Source organism: Mandrillus leucophaeus, unplaced genomic scaffold, assembly GCF_000951045.1.
Source record: "Mandrillus leucophaeus isolate KB7577 unplaced genomic scaffold, Mleu.le_1.0 Scaffold341, whole genome shotgun sequence".
Classification (NCBI taxonomy): Eukaryota; Metazoa; Chordata; class Mammalia; order Primates; family Cercopithecidae; genus Mandrillus; species Mandrillus leucophaeus.
Genome location: NW_012103599.1, coordinates 209,117 through 228,514, shown reverse-complemented (window position 1 = coordinate 228,514; position 19,398 = coordinate 209,117). Strand labels below are relative to the sequence as shown.

Sequence of the window (19,398 nt, the reverse complement as noted above, 5' to 3'; positions counted from 1 at the left end):
TTTTTTAATTTAAAATTTAAAACTTTAATTGTAAAGCATGCCTTCCCATGGGCAGGGACAGGAAGGGAAACTGGAAAATAAAACACAATAGATCTGCATGATTTTACATTTTTATTTCCAACTAAACTCAAAACATTGTTTATAGGCCAGGTGTAGTTGTTCAGTTGTAATCCCAGCACTTTGGGAGGCTGAGGTAGGATCACCTGAGCCCTGGACTTTGAGGCAAGCCTGGGTGACATAGTAGGATGTCATCCCTACAAAAAATTTTAAAATTAGCTAAGTGTGATGGTATATGCCTGTGATTCCAGCTACTCTGGAGGCTGAGGCATGAGAATCACCTGAGCCCAGGAGCTTAAGGCTTGTCTCTTAAAAAAAAAAAAAAAAAAAAAATTCCGGGCACGGTGGCTCACACCTGTAATCCCAGCACATTGGGAGGCTGAGGCAGACAGATCACTTGAGGTCAGGAGTTCAAGACCAGCCTGGCCAACATGGCAAAACCCTGTTTCTACTAAAGTACAAAAATTAGCTGGGCGTGATGGTGCACGTCTAATCCCAGCTACTTGGGAGGCTGAGGCAGGAGAATTGCTTGAACCCGGAAGGTGGAGGATGCAGTGAGCTGAGATCGTGCCACTGTACTCCAGCCTGGGCAACAGAGCGAGATTCTGTCTCAAAAAACAAAAACCAAAAACCAAAACAAAACAAAACAAAAAACTATAGAAGAAAAAATAAACATCAATTGCTTCCCATTGCCAACAAAATAATATACAAATTTCATAGAATCACATTCAAGGCCTTCCATAATCTGTCCAAATTTATTTTTTGCCTTCAATTTCCACTACAACTTTCCAAGAAAATAAGTCTGGACACACCAGGCTCTTATTACTATTTTTTTTGAAACAGGGCCTGGCTCTGTTGCCCAGGTTGCAGGTTGGTGTGTAGTGACACAATCATGGCTCACTGCAGCTTCTGCCTCCCCAGCTCAAGCGATCCTCCCACCTCAGCCTCCTGAGTAGCTGGGGCTACAATTTTTTTTATTTTTTGTAGAGACAGGGTTTCACCATGTTGCCCAAGCTGGTCTTGAACTTCTGGGCTCAAATGAGCCGCCAGCCTCAGCCTCCCAAAGTGCTGGGATTACAGGCATGAACCACCAAGCCTGGTCCACAGCACACACTTGACATTTCCCCAAAACAGCTGGCATTTTCATGATTTTACCTTTTCTCTAGCTTCTTTCTTCTAGTAAACTTTGACCTATCAAAACCCTTCTTCTTTTCCATTCATAGCTCAAATGCTGCCTTCTTTGTGAATTCTCCATTTCCCTCTGACAAACTGAATATGTCATCTGCCATACCATGATAGTTTGCTTGTACAGTGGGCCCCGCATATCTGCGGATTTCACATCTGCAGAATGTGAATCGGGTGTGGTGGTGCACACCTGTAGTCCCAGCTACTGGGGAGTCTGAGGCACAAGAGTCACTTGAACCTGGGAGGCAGAAGTTGCAGTGAGCTGAGATCATACCACTGCACTACAGCTCTGGGTGACAGAGCAAGACTCCATCTCAGAAAAGGAAAAAAAAAAGATAATAATAATTTTTTAAAAAGAACTAAGTGTTTCTTACACATTTGTTTCCCTGAACAGACTTTTCTTATTCATTTTTCTACCCTCTCCAGAACTGCTCAAAAGTCCAACGAATAGAATACAGCAAAAATGATTTTCAAAGACCACTTGTTAAAAAGCATGTTGAGTTGTGTTTGGATTTACCTGCTCCCTACCACCCCTAACTACCCAGTCCAAAAAACTTTTGAGGGTAAAGAAATAAAATGGGCCAGGCATGGTGGCTCATGCCTGTAATTCAAGCACTTTGGGAGGCCAAGGCAGGTGGATCATCTGAGGTCATGAGTTTGAGACCACCCTGGCCAACATAGTGAAACCCTGTCTCTGCTAAAAATACAAAAATTATTTGGGCATGGTGGTGCCTGCCTGTAGTCCCAGCTACCCGAAGCCTGGGGTAGGAGAATCTCTTGAAACTGGGAAGTGGAGGTTGCAGTGAGCCAAGACTGTGCCACTGCACTCCAGCCTGGGCGACAGAGCAAGACTCCGTCTCAAAAAAAAAAAAAAAGAAGTAAAACAGTAAAAAGATACTTTCCTTTCTTCAGTAATGTAAACATGAAATTTTCTCAATGTTCTACCAGTCATTCACTTTCACTTAGGAACAAAATCATAAGTTTAGGAACTAATGATTCCTCTAACCACACTTAACATACTAAAAACTACTCAAAGTGGTTTTTTGCAACATTATTATACAATCCACACTGAGCTCTTTTGAATGTCATTAAATTCTGAACCTAAATAAAGGTGGCACCTAGAATCTAAAGGTTTGAAAAAAGATAGTTCATTAGGCTAAAATAGCACAAGGTGGTCTGACATGAATTTCATTCAGGACTTTGAATACATTAGCACTCTTAATCCTTCCACCTGCTGTAAATATGCAAAATAACAATTTTTTTAAGGAAATGAACTCTGCAATCTTGCTATTAAAAAAAACCAGAACATTTTATAACTCTGAATTTTCATATTAGCAAGTATTTATGGAAAAGTTTATTTTTTCTTACCCTAATAATTATCTTAAAATAAAGGAATAAATCTTATAGTGAAAGTTACCAAAGCTTTGCAGATAGGAGTTGAGAGAGTTTTATTCAGAGATACTTGAACTGTGTATTTATTCTCATAGTTTATTCCTTTTACATGAAAGGAAAATAGTTCTAATGAAAATGCTTGTTTTAACTTTTTTTTTAGTGATAAAACATAACAGTCATACTTTGGGAACATTTACAATATGAAATATATACAGTAATCAATTTACTTATCACAAATCTAATCTAGCATAATATATTAACAATATTCATAATATAGCTATTTCACAAACAAAAGAAGGTACAATTCAAATATTACACACTGAGCTGGCCAATTATATTCTTTTGTTAATGGATATCACGCCAGCTATAAAACTACTGAGATAAAAATGTGACTCTGTAATCACTGAGAAGTGACTGGTTGCTAGCATAGATTCATGGTTTTATTGTTCAAGACTTAAATTAAAATCTGCAAGTATTTAATTTTACTATCTAGAAACCTTAACATCCTTTATGATTATTTCCAAATATAAAATAGAAATGATTCATTTACCTGTATGAGATGTTCCAACATAGCCAACAATTCTAATTCCAAGACTCTGCCCATCTTTTTTCACGAGCTCAACATTATAAGTTTCAAAAAGAGAACTGTCCTAAAGGAAAAACCAAATTTAATTATATATGCTTAGTGGCATACTTGTGTGTACATAGTCAATCTGTGCAAGGTTTGTCAAGTATTTTCTTAGTGCCTATGGTAGGCAGAATTTTAAGACAGTCCCATGACCTTCAATCCCTTGTGCTACTCCCATATTGATGCCATATTACATGGCAAAATGGAGATTATCCAGGTGGGCCTAATCTCATCACTGGAGTCCTTTAAAGGCAGAGTTTTCTCCTGCTGGTAGTAGAAAGGGAAATGAAAAAGATCTGAATCATTAAGGACTCAACTTGTGGTTTGAAGATGGAGGGAGTCACGTGACAAGTAATGTAGGGGACCTTAAGGAGCCGAAAGAGGTCTCTGGCTGGCAGCCAACAAATAAAAAGAGACCTCAGTCCTACAGTTGCAAGGAACAAGATTCTGCCAACAATCCGAATGAGACTGGACGTGGACTATCCCCAGGGCATCCAGAAAAGAGCCCAGCCAGGCCCACACCTTGATTTTGGCCTTCGTAAGAAGCTAAGCAGAGGCCACGTACAGTGGCTCACACCTATAATCCCAGCATTTTGGGAGGCCAAGGCAGGCAGATCACCTGAGGTCAGGAGTTTGAGACCAGCCTGGCCAGCATGGTAAAACCCCGTCTCTACTGAAAATACAAAAATTAGCCAGGCGTGGTGGCACATGCCTGTAACCCCCACTGCTCCGGAGGCTGATACAGGAGAATTGCTTGAACCCAAGAGGCAGAGGCTGCAGTGAGCCGAGATCACGCCACTGCACTCCAGGCTGGGCAACAGAGCAAGACCCTGTCTCAAAAAAAAAAAAAAAGAAAAAGAAAAAGAAAAAAAGAAGCAACAGCAGCTAAGCAGAGAGTCAAGCCAAGCCCACCCTGAATTCTGACCTACAGAACTGTGAACTAACAAAGGACATTGTTTTAAACCAGTAAATTTGTTATACAACAACAGAAAGCTAATATAACCACTTAGAAAAAAGTTAGGCTATATTTGTATCTGAAAGAACTACGAACATAAAGAAAAATTTAGAAACAAAACGTAAAACTAATTATTGTTCAGTAATATAAAAATATCGACCTAAAACTTATTTTATTTTCTTCTTTGTTGTTGGTTTTTTTGTTTTTTTTTTTCCAGAGACAAAATCTTGCTCTGTCACCCAAGCAGGAGTGCAATGCAGCAATCACAGCTTATTGCAACCTCAAACTCCTGGCCTCAAGCAATCCTCCCCCTTCAGCCTTCCAGGTAGCTGGGACTACAGGTGTGAGCTACTGCATCTGGCCCTAAAACTTATTTTCAATACTCGTCTTTTAAACTATTCTGTAAATGAGTAAGGTGTCTAAATACATAATACTTTGCTTTTAATTCAAAACATTAACATGAGAAAGTAAATAATTGATTCAATCAAGTTTCCACTTATCACATATCCACATTTGTCTCTCACTACAAAGTAGAAGGCTCTGGGGAACTAGAGTAATGGAGGAAAAAGAAAATGTAACCACAATTTGGAGAAACTTTTTTTTTTTTTTGAGACAGTCTTCCTCTGTCACCCAGGCTAGAGTGCAGTGGCAGGATCTCGGCTCACTGCAACCTCCACCTCCCGGGTTCAGGTGATTCTCCTGCCTCAGCCTCCTAAGTAGCTGGGATTATAAGCGTGTGCCACCACTCCTGGCTAATCTTTGTATTTTTAGTAGAATCGGGTTTCACCATGTTGGCCAGGCTGGTCTCGAACTCCTGGTCTCATGTGATCCACCTGCCTTAGCCTCCCAAAGTGCTGGGATTACAGGCGTGAGCCACCGAGCCCAGCTGGAGAAACTTTTTAAAGGTTCTGATATTTCAAATAGAAAACTTCCACTCATACAGTTCCAAGTAGAGAAAGGCAACAACTTCCCAGAATACACAGAATGACATCTCAGGTGATGATAATCAGTGGCCTTCCACCCTTTTCCACCATAATCATTTATCTTTCCTTTTGTTTTTGTTTCTTTCTTTCTTTTTTTTTTTTTTTTTTTTTTTTTAACAGAGTCTTGCCCTGTTGCCCAGGCTGGAGTGCAGTGACACAATCTCAGCTCACTGCAACCTCTGCCTCCTCGGTTGAAGTGACTCAGCCGGAGAATCCGGGACTACAGGTGTGCACCACATCTGGCTAATTTTTGTATTTTTAGTAGAGATTGGGTTTTGCCATGTTGGCCAGGCTGCTCTTGAACCCCTGACCCCAGGTGATCCACTCACCTTGGCCTCCCAAAGTGCTGGACTAGAGGCACGAGCCATCGCGTCCGGCCCATTTCTCTTTTCTTTCCTCTTCCTCCTGGACCCTCCCTTTAACACCTATTTCTGGCCAGTCATGGTGGCTCACGCCTGTAATCTCAGCACTTTGGGAGGCCAAGGTGGGCAGATCACCTGAGGTCGGAAGTTTGAGACCAGCCTGACCAACATGGGGAAACTCCATCTCTACTAAAGATACAAAATTAGCCAGGCGTGGTGGTGCATGCCTGTAATCCCAGCTATTCAGGAGGCTGAGGCAGGAGAATCGCTTGAACCTGGGAGGTGGAGGTTGCGGTGAGCCAAGATCGCGCTGCTGCACTCCAACCTGGGCAACAAGAGCGAAACTCCATCTCAAAAACAAAACAAAACAAGCAAACAAACAAAAAACCCATTTCTTTGCTTTTACTTTATTATGTCTTCACTAAAAGCCCATGTTGAGATAGTGGGAAGGAGCTTGGAATGGACCAGAAACATGTGAATTCAAATTCCAGTTTTGCAACTTACTCCCTATAAGGTCTTTAACATGATGTTTGACTTTATTTTCCTCATCTATTAAATGTACAATAAGGCCTATCTGGCAGAATTACTGTGAAGATTTCAGATGATCTGAACAATTCCAGGTGTTTGATAATTAAAAATAACTATTATTATTATATAACTAAAATAATTAGTATAATAAATATTATTATTGATATCCATTCCCTTTAGTCAGCCTGTGGCTACCAGTGATAATTCTCACACATCAGCCAGTGTTAACAGTTTTCCCTCCACCACCTGGATGTCTCCTCACCAGCTCAGTGAAATAGACAAGGCAAGTATTATTATTCTTCAATTTATAAATAAGTCACTGATGCTCAGGGAGGCTGAATGACTTAACCCTGAGAAACAGCAAAATAGAAAAACCAACATGTCTAATGTCTCCAAATGAGTTTTTTTATTTTCCTGTTTCACTGGTGAGCACACAACTCACACCAATGTGGTGCCTCAAGTTGAAAGAATTTCTTATCTTACAGTGTGTCACACCCAGGCTTTGATTTGAGATGAAAGAATGATATGTATAACTCACAGAACCAGGGCCTTTGCTGGCTACAGTAGGCAGGGCAACAGGTAAGGCTGCAGGGGCAGGAGGGGTGACTGAAATGTCACCAGCTGGATCTCTAGCAACGAGCATCCTGACTGAATTCCCACAGTTCCTTAGAACTTGTGCAACTTGCTCGCTGGTCATTCCCTGCACATTTGTGCCACCAATCTTCAAGATGTGGTCCCCTGTCTGGAGTCTTCCATCCTTCAATCCAAGAAAAAGACAAAATTATTTCGAGAAATCAATGCTCTAACTTCACTAGTTAATAACAGTTCATCAGATTTTTGGCTCTGGCAAAATGGCTGACAAAAAAGCCACCTAAAATGCTGAATAAAATGGAGTACTGTTAATAACTGGCTGAAATGGTGAGAGTAAAGGAATTTCACGTAGAATACAAAGGAAAGGCTCAAAATGAGAAAAGTAACCAGTATTCTAAAAAAGGCCTTTGCTTGAGGGTATAAGCTCATGCCTAATGGCCTAGAGTTGGGTGTTAATGGCCATGTGTGCAAGGAAAAGGACAGAAAAGCCAGGGCCTCAAGAAGGAAAGGTCAGAACAGAAGCCTCCAGCATAAAGCTGGGAACTTGAAAACCAACATCCTCAGTGACATGTTTGAGGAATAGAAAGATGCCAGTGCGGCTACAAGAAAATGAGGGAAAAAAAGAGTAATCTAAGAGATGGGAGAGTTAACGAAGTCAGACAGTATAGGGCATCTTCTTTGCATGATTGGGAAGAGAAGGCATTGAGTAGGATTTTGAAACAGAAGAGTGACATTACCTGACTGACTTCAACAACAGAATTCAAGCTTCTGTGCTTAAAATAAACTACAGAAGAGGAAACGAGAGAAGCAAAAATACGAGTTGGGAGGCCTTAGCAATAATCCACAATAGCTTGGGTGTGGTTCACAGCTGGGGTGTTCAGAAGTGACATTCTAGATAGATAGATAGATAGATAGATAGATAGATAGATAGATAGATAGATAGATAGATAGATAGATTTTTGTTTTGTTTTGTTTTGTTTTTGAATCAGAATCTCATGCTCTGTCACCCAGGCTAGAGGGCAATGGCGCGATCTCGGCTCACTGCAACCTCCGCCTCCGGGGTTCAAGGGATTCTCCTGCCTCAGCCTCCTGAATAGCTGGGATTACAGGTGCGCACCACCACGCTTGGCTAATTTTTGTATTTTTAGTAGAGACAGGGTTTCACCATGTCATGCTGGTCTCAAACTCCTGACCTCATGATCCACCCACCTCAGCCTCTCAAAGTGCTTGGATTACAGGCGTGAGCCACCATGCCCGGCCAAGATAGATAGATAGATAGATAGATAGATAGATAGATAGATACATACCTACATACATACATACATACATACATTATTTTTTTTTTGAGACGGAGTCTCGCTCTGTCACCCAGGCTGGAGTGCAGTGGCCGGATCTCAACTCACTGGAAGCTCCGCCTCCCGGGTTCACGCCATTCTCCTGCCTCAGCCTCCCAAGTAGCTGGGACTACAGGCGCCCGCCACCTCGCCCGGTTAGTTTTTTTGTATTTTTTTTAGTAGAGACGGGGTTTCACCGTGTTAGCCAGGATGTATGCCCGGCCAAGATATATTTTTAATAAACTGTCAATAGGATTTGCAGATAGCTTCTATATGGGCTATGAGGCAGGAAAAGGGGTCAAAACTCCCAAGTTTTTAGCCTGAGCAACTGGAAAGATAGAGTTGCCATGAACTGAGATGAAGACTACAGAGGTACAGATGGGTGAGGTGGAAATCAGGAGTTCAGTTTCAGAGCTGTTGTCTTAGATACCTATTAGACATTCAAGTGGAGGTAACAGGTATACAGCCAGATACACAAATCTGAAGTTCAGTAGAGAAATCCAGACTACACATTTAAATTTGGGAGTTGGGGAGAGGTTTAAAAAAAAAAAAAAAAAAAAACCTTGCGGGTCATCAGCACATAGAAGGTATTTAAAGTCATGATTCTGCCAGCAGAGTGGCTCACACCTGTAATCCCAGCACTTTGGGAGGCCAAAGTAGGTGGATCACTTGAGGCCAAGAGTTCGAGACCAGCCTGGCCAACATGGAGAAACCCCGTCTCTACTAAAAATACAAAAATTAGCCAGATGTGATGGCACACACCTGTAATCTCAACTACTCGGGAGGCTGAGGCATGAGAATCGCTTGAACCTGGGAGGCGGAGGTTGCAGTGAGCCAAGATCACGTCACTGCACTCCAGCTTAGGCGACCCAGAGCTAGACTCTTATCTCATAAAAAATAAAAATTAAATAAATAAATAAACAAATAAATAAATAAATAAATAAATAAAGTCAAGGTTCCAGATGAGTTGAAAGAAAAGATACATAATGTTATATTTCTTAAGCTAAGTGGTATGTATTATACACTGGTAACTATTGTTTTGTTTTGTTGAGATGGAGTCCCACTCTGTTGCCCAAGTTGGTCTTGCAAATAATTATTGTTTAATTATCATTTAAAATGTGCACAGATATTATATACATTCTTTTACATGTATATTTCATACACAGAAGGTAAATAATTTATCAAAATGAGTATCTGTTCTAAACGTTCATCATTTCCCTTCTTTGATAAATTTTTGAAACAGCTAATTTTTACAAAATTTTTCCTAAATTTGTTTAGTCAGAAATTTTGAATTCACCCTACTTATCTTTATTACAGCGCATTAAAGATACCACAATGTTAACACCGCTGGCTTTATTTAAACTTATACATGCAGAGCACCTTACAGGTTCAAAATCACTTTCATGTACCATCTCACTTAGAGAAGGACAACTATCAAATGAGAAAAACTGAGATACAAAAAGTTTGACTGACTTGACCAAGGTCACAAAGCTGATAAAAGGGTTGAACCAAAGTTGAATCCAAGTTGCTCACTAAGACTACTCTCATCCAGTTATTTGCCTTATACTTCAATATCTCCAGAGTAACATTACTGTAGCAAGTCAATCTCCTACACGCAAAGGCTGCTAGTAGATAGTAAATGTACTGCTTTCCTATTCTCCAAGAAACTGCCTATAACTCTCAAAAAGTTTGAATGAAATGAAGATCAAAAATAGATATTCTGCAACATGGAGAGAAAGCTTGAGAACAGAGCAGACTATTGGGTTAATCCAGTTCTAAGCTTCAAAATCCTAGTTTCAGGTGGCACCACCTGCAAGCTAAAGATGAGATTCTGAAGGAAGAAGTTTTTTTAAAAAACCTTTAGACTGAAAAGTCTATTCTCCATCCTTCCTTTTTGCCAATTTTACAGGAACCTAAATGAAGGAATGTTTTAGATTGAAATAATGCGTACAAAGTTCTGTGCTTTCAGAAGCCACTAGAAGGGACTGGAAGTGGAGAGAAGTGGTGCAGCAAAAATGCAATTTAATTCAGAAACATCTGGAAAGACTTAGAAAATGGAAACAGATGCAAGGAGGACATTGTTATGAAAAAAGGAATGAAGAATTGCTGGATTTCTACTTTAATAGTGATAACTTGATATTCTGTTTTCATCCATGCAACAGACTTAAAACAAAATAAGCAACTGCTTAAGAGAAAGTCAGTGGTTCTGATGAAAAATAAGGGTAAAGTTACCTCTGTAAATCAAACTATTCTTCAATAGAATTATGCCTTGATCAAAAATTTTTTTAAAAATATGTCTAATAAGTGTTTTCATACTTGGCTTGGCCAAAGAAGGACATTTTATCATAAAGTATATTTTTAGTCACTTCCTAGGCATTAGTTTTCTTCTATTTTACCTCAACTCTTAATTTAAAATGATGTCGATAATTTGCATCTGTCACTGAAAGTCAAACATTTTCTTCCTGCAGAAAAGCAGGTGTTCTAAAGAATTCATAAGTACAAAAATAGTCATTAGTCAGATTGATAGAAAGACACCAAAATGACAGCTACCTTGTCTAAGTCCAGCAGCCCCAGTCTGCATTTTATTGATATTTTCTGATCAACATTCTCCTTCCATAACCTATCTTCTGTGTGAGGAAACTGAAAGGCATAAAGTCCCTTTTGTTCTTTAACAGAAATCGTCAATCAGTGAAAACCAATAAATAGCTATGCCAAGATTCAAGTACACAGCGTGCTAATCAAACATTCACATATACCAGTTTTATTAATCCATAGATTCTTTCAAAAGAGAAAAAAATTATGCATATTGGCGAAGATAGTGTGAAAGGCAGAAAAATTAAAATAGCTGATGCAACAGGGGTATCACACACTTACAGTGAATGTACACCAGTAATCCCAGCACTTGTTTTTGTTTGAGACGGAGTCTCACTCTGTGGCCAGACCGGCCTGGCCAACATAGTGAAACCCCGTATCTACTGAAAACACAAAAATTAGCTGGGCATGGTGGTGAGCACCTGTGATTCCAGCTACATGGGATGCTGAGGCACAAGACTTGAACCTGGGAAGTGGAGGATGCAGTGAGCCAAAATCATACCACTGCACTCCAGTCTGAGCAACAGAGAAAGACACTGTCTCAAAAAAAAAAAAAAAAAAAAAAAAAGGAGCAACTTTAGGCTAAAAAAAAAAAAACCACATTACTTTGCATTTTAACTTCTCTGATATGCTGTTGTGTATGATAATTTTTAAAAAATTTTAAAACCTATAGTAATTCAGACCTGAGCTACAAAAGAAGAAATCAAATTTGTTTCTTCAAAAACTAAAAAATGGGTCCAGGTATCCATGGCTCACACCTGTAATCCCAACACTTTGGGAGGACTGCTTAAAGTCACGAGTTGGAAGCTGCAGTGAGCTAGGATCGTACCACTGCACTCTAGCCTAAGTGACAGAGCAAGACTCTGTCTCTATTTAGGAAAAGAAAAAAAAAAAAAGGCACCAAATACTTCCACAACTCAGAAAATGAAATAATAACTATGTTCGATTCCAGGCCAGTTTTATTATTGGTCTTCAATCAAAAGGCAACATGTCATTGATAGAAAAGGGTAACTTTATAAAACAAAATACACCCTTTTTCCCTAAAGGAATTAAAGAAACTATCCTATCCTACTCAAATTCCCAGAGCACTCATTAACTGATTTCTAAAGATAAAGAAAATATCTGTTTATAGAATCACTCAAAGCAAAATTGCTTGGGACTAACCAACCATTTAGTGACCTCAAGCTGGGCCTTCCTTACTCTACACTGAAAAGTCTCTCAAAGTCCACATCCACCCTCAAACCCTTGCTTGGTTCCATTCCTTCGTAGTATTAGGTTACCGGGTAGTCAATAGATTCATATTTTAACTGCTTTATACAAAAATGTCAATAATGTATGACAACCTTTAAATAGGCTGTGTTCTGAAGACAAGGAGGTATCCCAGTACACCTGACTGCCCTAGAACTTCCTCAGATCACATGAAATAGGTTTCTGCACTTCGAGGGTTTTACACTGCCCATTATCAATGTCACACAAAACAAAACAAAAAGTACCTCCCAAAAAGATGTTTAACTCTTGCCACAACTGACAGAATGTTCTTAAGGTGAGTGTTTCAAGCACTGTGAATTTTGGAGAGGCTCTGAAGCTTACAGAGAGATAGGCCTTTTAGCTACCCTTTTAATATCATATAATTTCCCTATCCATGGAGTTGGCCCAATTATATTAACTGATTGGACATTGTAACTAGATCTCAATAATGTTTCTTAAAAGATTCCTGGCCGGGCGCGGTGGCTCAAGCCTGTAATGCCAGCACTTTGGGAGGCCGCGATGGGCGGATCATGAGGTCAGGAGATCGAGACCATCCTGGCTAACACAGTGAAACCACGTCTCTACTAAAAAATACAAAAAACTAGCCGGGCGAAGTGGCCTGTAGTCCCAGCTACTTGGGAGGCTGAGGCAGGAGAATGGCGTGAACCCAGGAGGCGGAGCTTGCAGTGAGCTGAGATCCGGCCACTGCACTCCAGCCTGGGCAAGAGAGCCAGACTCCACCTCAAAAAAAAAAAAAAGATTCCTATAAATCAATTTTTTTACATAAATAAATGCTATTTTCTACTTCATTTCTTTTACATCATTAGTGGCAGGACACAACAGAAAGACAAGTAAGGGCTTTGGAGTCAGATGCACCCAAGTTCAAATCCTAGCTCTACTTTGGTCAAGTTGTATGGCCAAAGGTCAGTTGTTTATCTTACCTAAGTCTCAGATCCTTCTTAAGCAAAATGAGAATACATTTCTCTCTCATTGGGTTATAAGCATTTTGGGAACGAAGAGGCATTGTGCTAAGCATGTTACATTGATTAACATTGAATTTTCACACAGACTTTTATTTAAGGCAAGCAAAATTATCTCCTGCCAAAAAATAAAAAGCATTAACTTTCCTTGGAAAGGCCTTCTTACAAGGTTAGCCCTTGGCTAACACCTGGCAGCTTAGATTCTGTGAGGGGTCTCACCATTCCCTGGTAAAAATGGCTCAAGGTGCCTAAAGTGTGAACACCTGCATTCTTCTGCAAGTCTAGGTCTTCAGTATACGCTACACAGTGTGTGCCTCTGTGACCAGCATCCAGTAATAACCCTATGTTTTGGCAGAGTCTCTGATGGGCTTCCATGGCAGACATTTCAGATGTATGGTCATAATTCACCACTGGAAGATTTAAGTGTGTCCTATATGACTCCACAGGGAGAGGACTTGTGGAAGCTTGTGCCTGGTTTCCTCCAGGCTCCACCTTATGCAAGCTTTTCCATGTTGATTTTGCTTTGTATTCTTCACTGTAATAAATATAGCTGTGGGTACAACTGTACGCTGAGTTCTGTGAATCCTCACAGCAAGTCATCAAATCTGGTGTCTTGGGGACCATTTTAGAAACATGGAATTAAGCCAAGAAGTCATTTGCCCAGGGTGAGAGGTGGATCCAGAATTCAAGCCTTCATCTGTCTGATTCTAAAGCTCACACACTATAATCCTATGCTCTTTCCTTTCAGAGGCTAATTTGGATGTAGGTGTGTTGAGAACAATTTCTCCAAAGGTAGATAATAGGGAGGGTGTACACCATGTCTTGTGCCATAGCCTCAGGCCTGAGGGTGCTGCAGCTTAAGTCATTTCATGAGTTACAGCAAGCATAACATTGACTGATAATAAGCAACAAATGAGGCCAGGCTGAGGAAGGAGATAAATTAGTTATAGCAAGAAAGCTGAAGAGATTTTATCTGCCATCAGCTGACATGAGAGGAAAGGAGAAGTGAATACTGCTCTGTCCCCTATGCCTAGGCCTTACCATATGCCCTAGAAGAGACAATAGCTCTGTTGTTCCTAGAGCTGGCTACTCCCTGTTGATAGATGTGAACAATTGTGCACAGGTGTATATCAGGAAAAGGAAAACACTAGGATTAACTTTGGATAAATTCTAACGACAAAGCTCAGACTTCAGAATCAAACAGATATGGGCTCAATCCTGACTCTGTGGCTCACCTCGCTGCTGTAACCTTGGGCAATTTCTTAATGGTTTCCATATCTACAATTTGGGAATAAAACTTCTAAGAGTGTTTTGAAGGTTACATGAGAATAATGTACATTAAGCAGATAACAATGTCTGGCATAAGTACTTGCTTCTCTTTGAGCTCTTATGACCCCATGACAAGCATACCCTCTACCTCCTCTTTGATGATCTGAAATAGTGACGATCCCTTCCAGTAAAGGGCGAAAATCAGACTTGGGCTTTTTCCAACAATGCCTCAATGGGATTAATCTGGGAAACTCTGCACATCTTACTCTTGTGAAAATTCATAAAGCACGTTAGTATTTTAAAAGCTAAGAAAATTCTTACAGTAAAGAAACCTATTGGATTTTGTTTAAATTTACTTGACCCTTTGTTTTGCACAATAACCACTCCACTTTGCATTTCGGGAAAAAAAAAAGCCACTCCAACAAAAAAACCTATTAAAATTTCTAAGGCAGAGGCAGGAGGAGGGAGGGAATACAAAGAAAGGCATCCCAAATTTTTCTGCAATATTTTATTCTTTCCAGGTTATAAAAAAATTTTTAAAGAATCCTTAAAGAATATTGTGTTGTGCCACAGATGTGTGTCGTGTTTGTTTGTTTGTTTGTTTTGAGACAGAGTCTTCCTCTGTCACCCAGGCTAGAGTGCAGTGGCGTGATCTTGGCTCACTGCAACCTCTGCCTCCAAGGTTCAAGCAATTCTCGTGCCTCAGCCTCCTGAGTAGCTGGGATTACAGGCATGCACCTCCACACCGGGTTAATTTTTTGTATTTTTAGTAGAGACAGTGTTTCAACACGTTGGCCAGGCTGGTCCCAAACTCCTGACCTCAAGTGATCCGCCCGGCTCAGCCTCCCAAAGTGTTGGGATTACAGGCATGAGCCACCGCATCCAGCCACAGATGTGTTTTAAACGTCTATAAAATGAACATTCTCAAACATTCTGGTCTCAGAACTTGCTACAGTTTGGATGTTTGTCCCCTCAAACCTCACATTGAAATCGCATCCCCACTGTTAGAGGTGAGGCCCAATGGGAGGTGTTTGGGTCATGGGAGTGAATCCCTCATGAATGGCTTGGTGCAGTGAGTTCTTGCTCTGAGTTCTCTGCTATGAGTTTACTTAGTGCAGTGAATTCTCACTCTGATTGTTAAAAAGAGAGTTGCCCCACCTCCTCCGCCTCTCCGCCCCAGCTTCCTCGCTGCCCACGTGATCTCTGCACACACCGGCTCTCCATCTTCCACCATGGAAGCAGCCTGAGGCTTTCCCCAGATGCCCAATTTTCCAGCCAGCAGAACTATAAGCTAAATAAACCTCTTTTATTTTAAATTACCTATCCTCAGATATTTCCTTATAGCAACACTAAATGGATAAAGACAGAACTCCTTTAGACTCTTAAAAATTATTAAGGATGGAGCGATAGGAATTACAAAGCAGTACAGGAATCGGCTGGGAGTAATGAATACGCTCATTACCTTGATTGTGGTAATGGATAAGTTAAATTATATGTGTCATCTTGGCTGGGCTGTGGTGCTGACTGTTTTGGTCAATCACTAATCTAGACATTGCTGCAAAGGTACTTTGTAAATGTGATTAGCATATACAAACAATTGACTTTAAGTAAAGGAAGATTACCCTCAATGATGTAGGTGAGCCTCATACAATCAGTTGAAGAATTCACAAACAAAAACTGAGATTTCCTAGAGAAGAAATTCTGCCTCAAGAATGTAACAGAGCTTCCTGAGACATTCTGATGGCCTGCCCTATAGATGTCAAACACAAGACTACAACATCAACTCTTGTCTGGGTTTCCAGCCTCCTTGCCTTCCCTACAAATTTTGGACTTGCCAGCCCCCACCATGGCATGAGCCAATTTTTAAAAATAATCTCTTTTTTAAAATAATCACACACATATCCTATTGGTTCTGTTTCTCTGGAGAAATCTGGTAAAGATGAATTCACAAACATATACACATGCAAAAATTGGTACTGAGGAATTTTTTAATATATAATATTTAATGTTAATTTTTATCAATATTTATTATATTGTATATATATTTTTAAAAGAGCTATATTTTCCAAAACAAAAAATATTGGCCAGGCGTGGTGGCTCACACCGGTAATCTTAGCACTTTGGGAGGCTGAGGCGGGTGGATCACGAGGTCAGGAGTTCGAGACCAGCCTGGCCAACATAGTGAAACCCCACCTCTACTAAAAATGCAAAAATTAGCCAGGCATGGTGGCACATGCCTGTAGTTCCAGCTACTCGGGAGCCTGAGGTAGGAGAATCACTTGAACCTGGGAGGCAGAGGTTCTGGTGAGCCAAGATTGCACCACTGCACTCTAGCCTGGGCAACAGAGCAAGACTCCATCTCAAAAATATATATATATATTAAATATATATATTTATTATATATTAAATTATATAGTATATATTATATATTAAATTAAAAATATTAAACAGTCCCACTCTTACCTATATATATATATGTAAGTGTGTCCTATATGACTCCACAGGGAGAGGACTCATGGAAGCTTGTGCTTGATTTCCTCCAGTCTCCACCTTATGTAACCTTTTCCATGTTGATTTTGCTTTGTATTCTTCACTGTAATAAATATAGCTATGGGTACAACTGTATGCTGAGTTCTGTGAATCCTCCTAGCAAGTCATCAAATCTTACATACATAAATATATATATATATATGAGTGGGACTGTTTAATATTTTTACAAATCTCTTTAATATCTGGCTTAAAAGAAAACAGCTAGACTCATTTGTTTCTGCATTCAATGTGTTACAATATACTGTTTTGGATGAAGTATATGAAGAATATCTGGCCTCAATCAGATATATAGTTGGAAAGGGGAGGGGTATTATAATAGTCCTTTCAGCCTATTCTTTGATAACACACCAAAACTTGGCAAGTGGTGGTTTCTTATACAGTTACAATGTAGAATCTGGAACCATATCAACAAACTTTCAGACACTATTGAAATCGATTGATCTATCTTGATTTTCAAGAGGATCATTTAGCTACATATTATTTTGTCATATCACATACTGGTCTTCACAAAATATTGAGGCTGAATATGGTGGCTCACACCTACAATCCCAGCACTTTGGAAGGCCTAAGCGGGAGGATCACTTCAGGCCAGGAGTTCAAGACCAGCCCGGGAAACAAAGCGAGACTGTCTCTACAAAAAATAAAACTAAGGCCAGGCAGGTGCAATGGCTCACACCTGTAATTCCAGCACTTTGGGAGGACAAGGCGGGAAGATTGCTTGAGCTCAGGAATTCGAAATCAGCCTGGGCAACATAGTGAAACCCCATCTCTACAAAAAAACACAAAAATTAGCCAGGCATGGTGGCCTGTGTCTATAGTCCCAGCTACTCCAGAAGCTGAGGTGGGGGATCACTTGAGCCCCAGAGGGAGGCTGCAGTCAGCCGAGATCGCACCACTGCAGTCCAGCCTGGGTGACAGAGTGAGATCCTGTCTCAAAAAAATAAAAATAAAAATAAATTAGCCTAGCTTGGTGGTACACGCCTGTAACACCAGCTACTCGGGAGACTGAGGTAGAAGGACTGCTTGAGCCTGGGAGGTCGAGGCTGTAGTAAGAGGATCATGCCACTGCACTCTAGCCTAGGCAACAGAGCAAGACTCTACTCAAAAAAAAAAAAAAAAAAAGAGGAGAAGAAAAGAAAATATCGATTCACAGTTATGCAGACCTTCCAAGTACTGACATATTTCATCATATAATAAATATCAAGACAATCATCTTGATATCAATCAACAATCTAATCAGAAATGCCTTTCTTTACTTTTCCTTTCTTTTTTTATTTTTTTTCTTCAGACAGGGTCATACTCTGTCGCCCAGGCCAGATGGAGTTCGGTGCCACAATCTCAGCTCAAAGCAGCCTCCACCTCCTCAGCCTCCCAAGTAGCACCATGCCCAGCTAACTTTTGTGTCTTTTGTACAGACAGGGTTTTGCCACATTGCCAAGGCTGGTATTGAACTCCTGGGCTCAAGAGATCCTCCCACCTCGGCCTCCCAAAGTGCTGGGATTACAGGCATGAGCCACCACGCCCAGCCTTAGAAAGCTTTTAAATATTAGGGAAATGTCAAGCTCATGGTAAAATACAAATTTTCCAAAATTCTAATTTTTGCTTAAGCTCAAATTCTATTGTTGCTAACAAACAGTGTCAGTTGTTTTCCTTGAAATAACAAGTTCACATCATCCATTCTCAAGAAAACATCTTCCAAATACCCAAGTCTGGATAAACATAATTTTTCTGCAGTTATTTTTATAAAAATAAAAATGCTGTTCCACATAAAAAAGTAGTAGATTCACCTTGCAAATGACTTGCCTTAAGACAACCATCATACTTCAGTACATAGCAAGAATGCTACATGATACTTCCCATTTTGACAATATTCAAAAGACATGCACTAAATGGTCAAAATTTACTAAAATTAATCATTTTACTGCATCATAAAAAAACTTCAATTGAAACGGCATTTTTTTCTTTTTTGTTGCAAGCACATGGCAGAAGAGAATGCAATGATTACTATAATAGTTTGTGGCCACTGCCTTGTTTTGCACCAAGGCACCAGCAGTTTTAGCCTGCAGCTGCTTTTGTATCATCAGTACAAATGTTAACAGGGTGAAAGGGATAATAACGTCGTGGTATTATTGTAAAAGTTGTTTGGATCTCATAGACCACCTGCAAGGCTCTCAGAGCCCTCCAGAGGCCCACAACCAAACTTTGACAACTGCTGTTCTAAATAAATACTCTTAGGTGCTGAAATGATGAGAGGAACATCAATGGCTCCACAAGCTGCATAAGGTGAAGCAATCATGATCAGAAATGAAGAGCCAAGGAACTTGCCTTGAAGATGCATTTGCATGGCAAGCTCATTTTTACTTATGTATGTCTATTAGAAGGGATAAATTTATATGTAACTGGGCAATAATCAGTGAAATTTTACATATCATTCTGATTATGGGAATAACTAAAGTTATTTCTGATTTATCATGGCTATTCTATATAATATGGGCTTATTATTAAGTGGCTTCAGAGTCAAATTTCTAAACTAATTTCTAAAAACTAAAGTAGTAATTAACATTTCTTCAATATAAAATTAAGCAGAAACAGTTGCTAATTTTTTTAATAGCCTACTTTCAGTGTAAACACTGCTAAACAATGAAAGGTAGTCATTTAACTTATAAGGCCATAAATTTTAATTCAAGTGAAATTTACCATGTATGATATTGGGACAAATGTTTATAATCGCTGTATCTTCTGAT

At 39.9% G+C, this 19,398-nt stretch overlaps 1 protein-coding gene across 1 annotated transcript in view; it reads right to left on the bottom strand.

The window, feature by feature from the left end:
• Positions 1-19,398, bottom strand: part of INADL (InaD-like (Drosophila)) — a 475,627-nt gene that overhangs the window by 422,722 nt on the left and 33,507 nt on the right. The window contains 2 exon segments of the mRNA XM_011988948.1: positions 3,132-3,284; positions 6,629-6,847. Coding sequence (XP_011844338.1) covers positions 3,132-3,284; positions 6,629-6,847 — 372 coding nt within the window.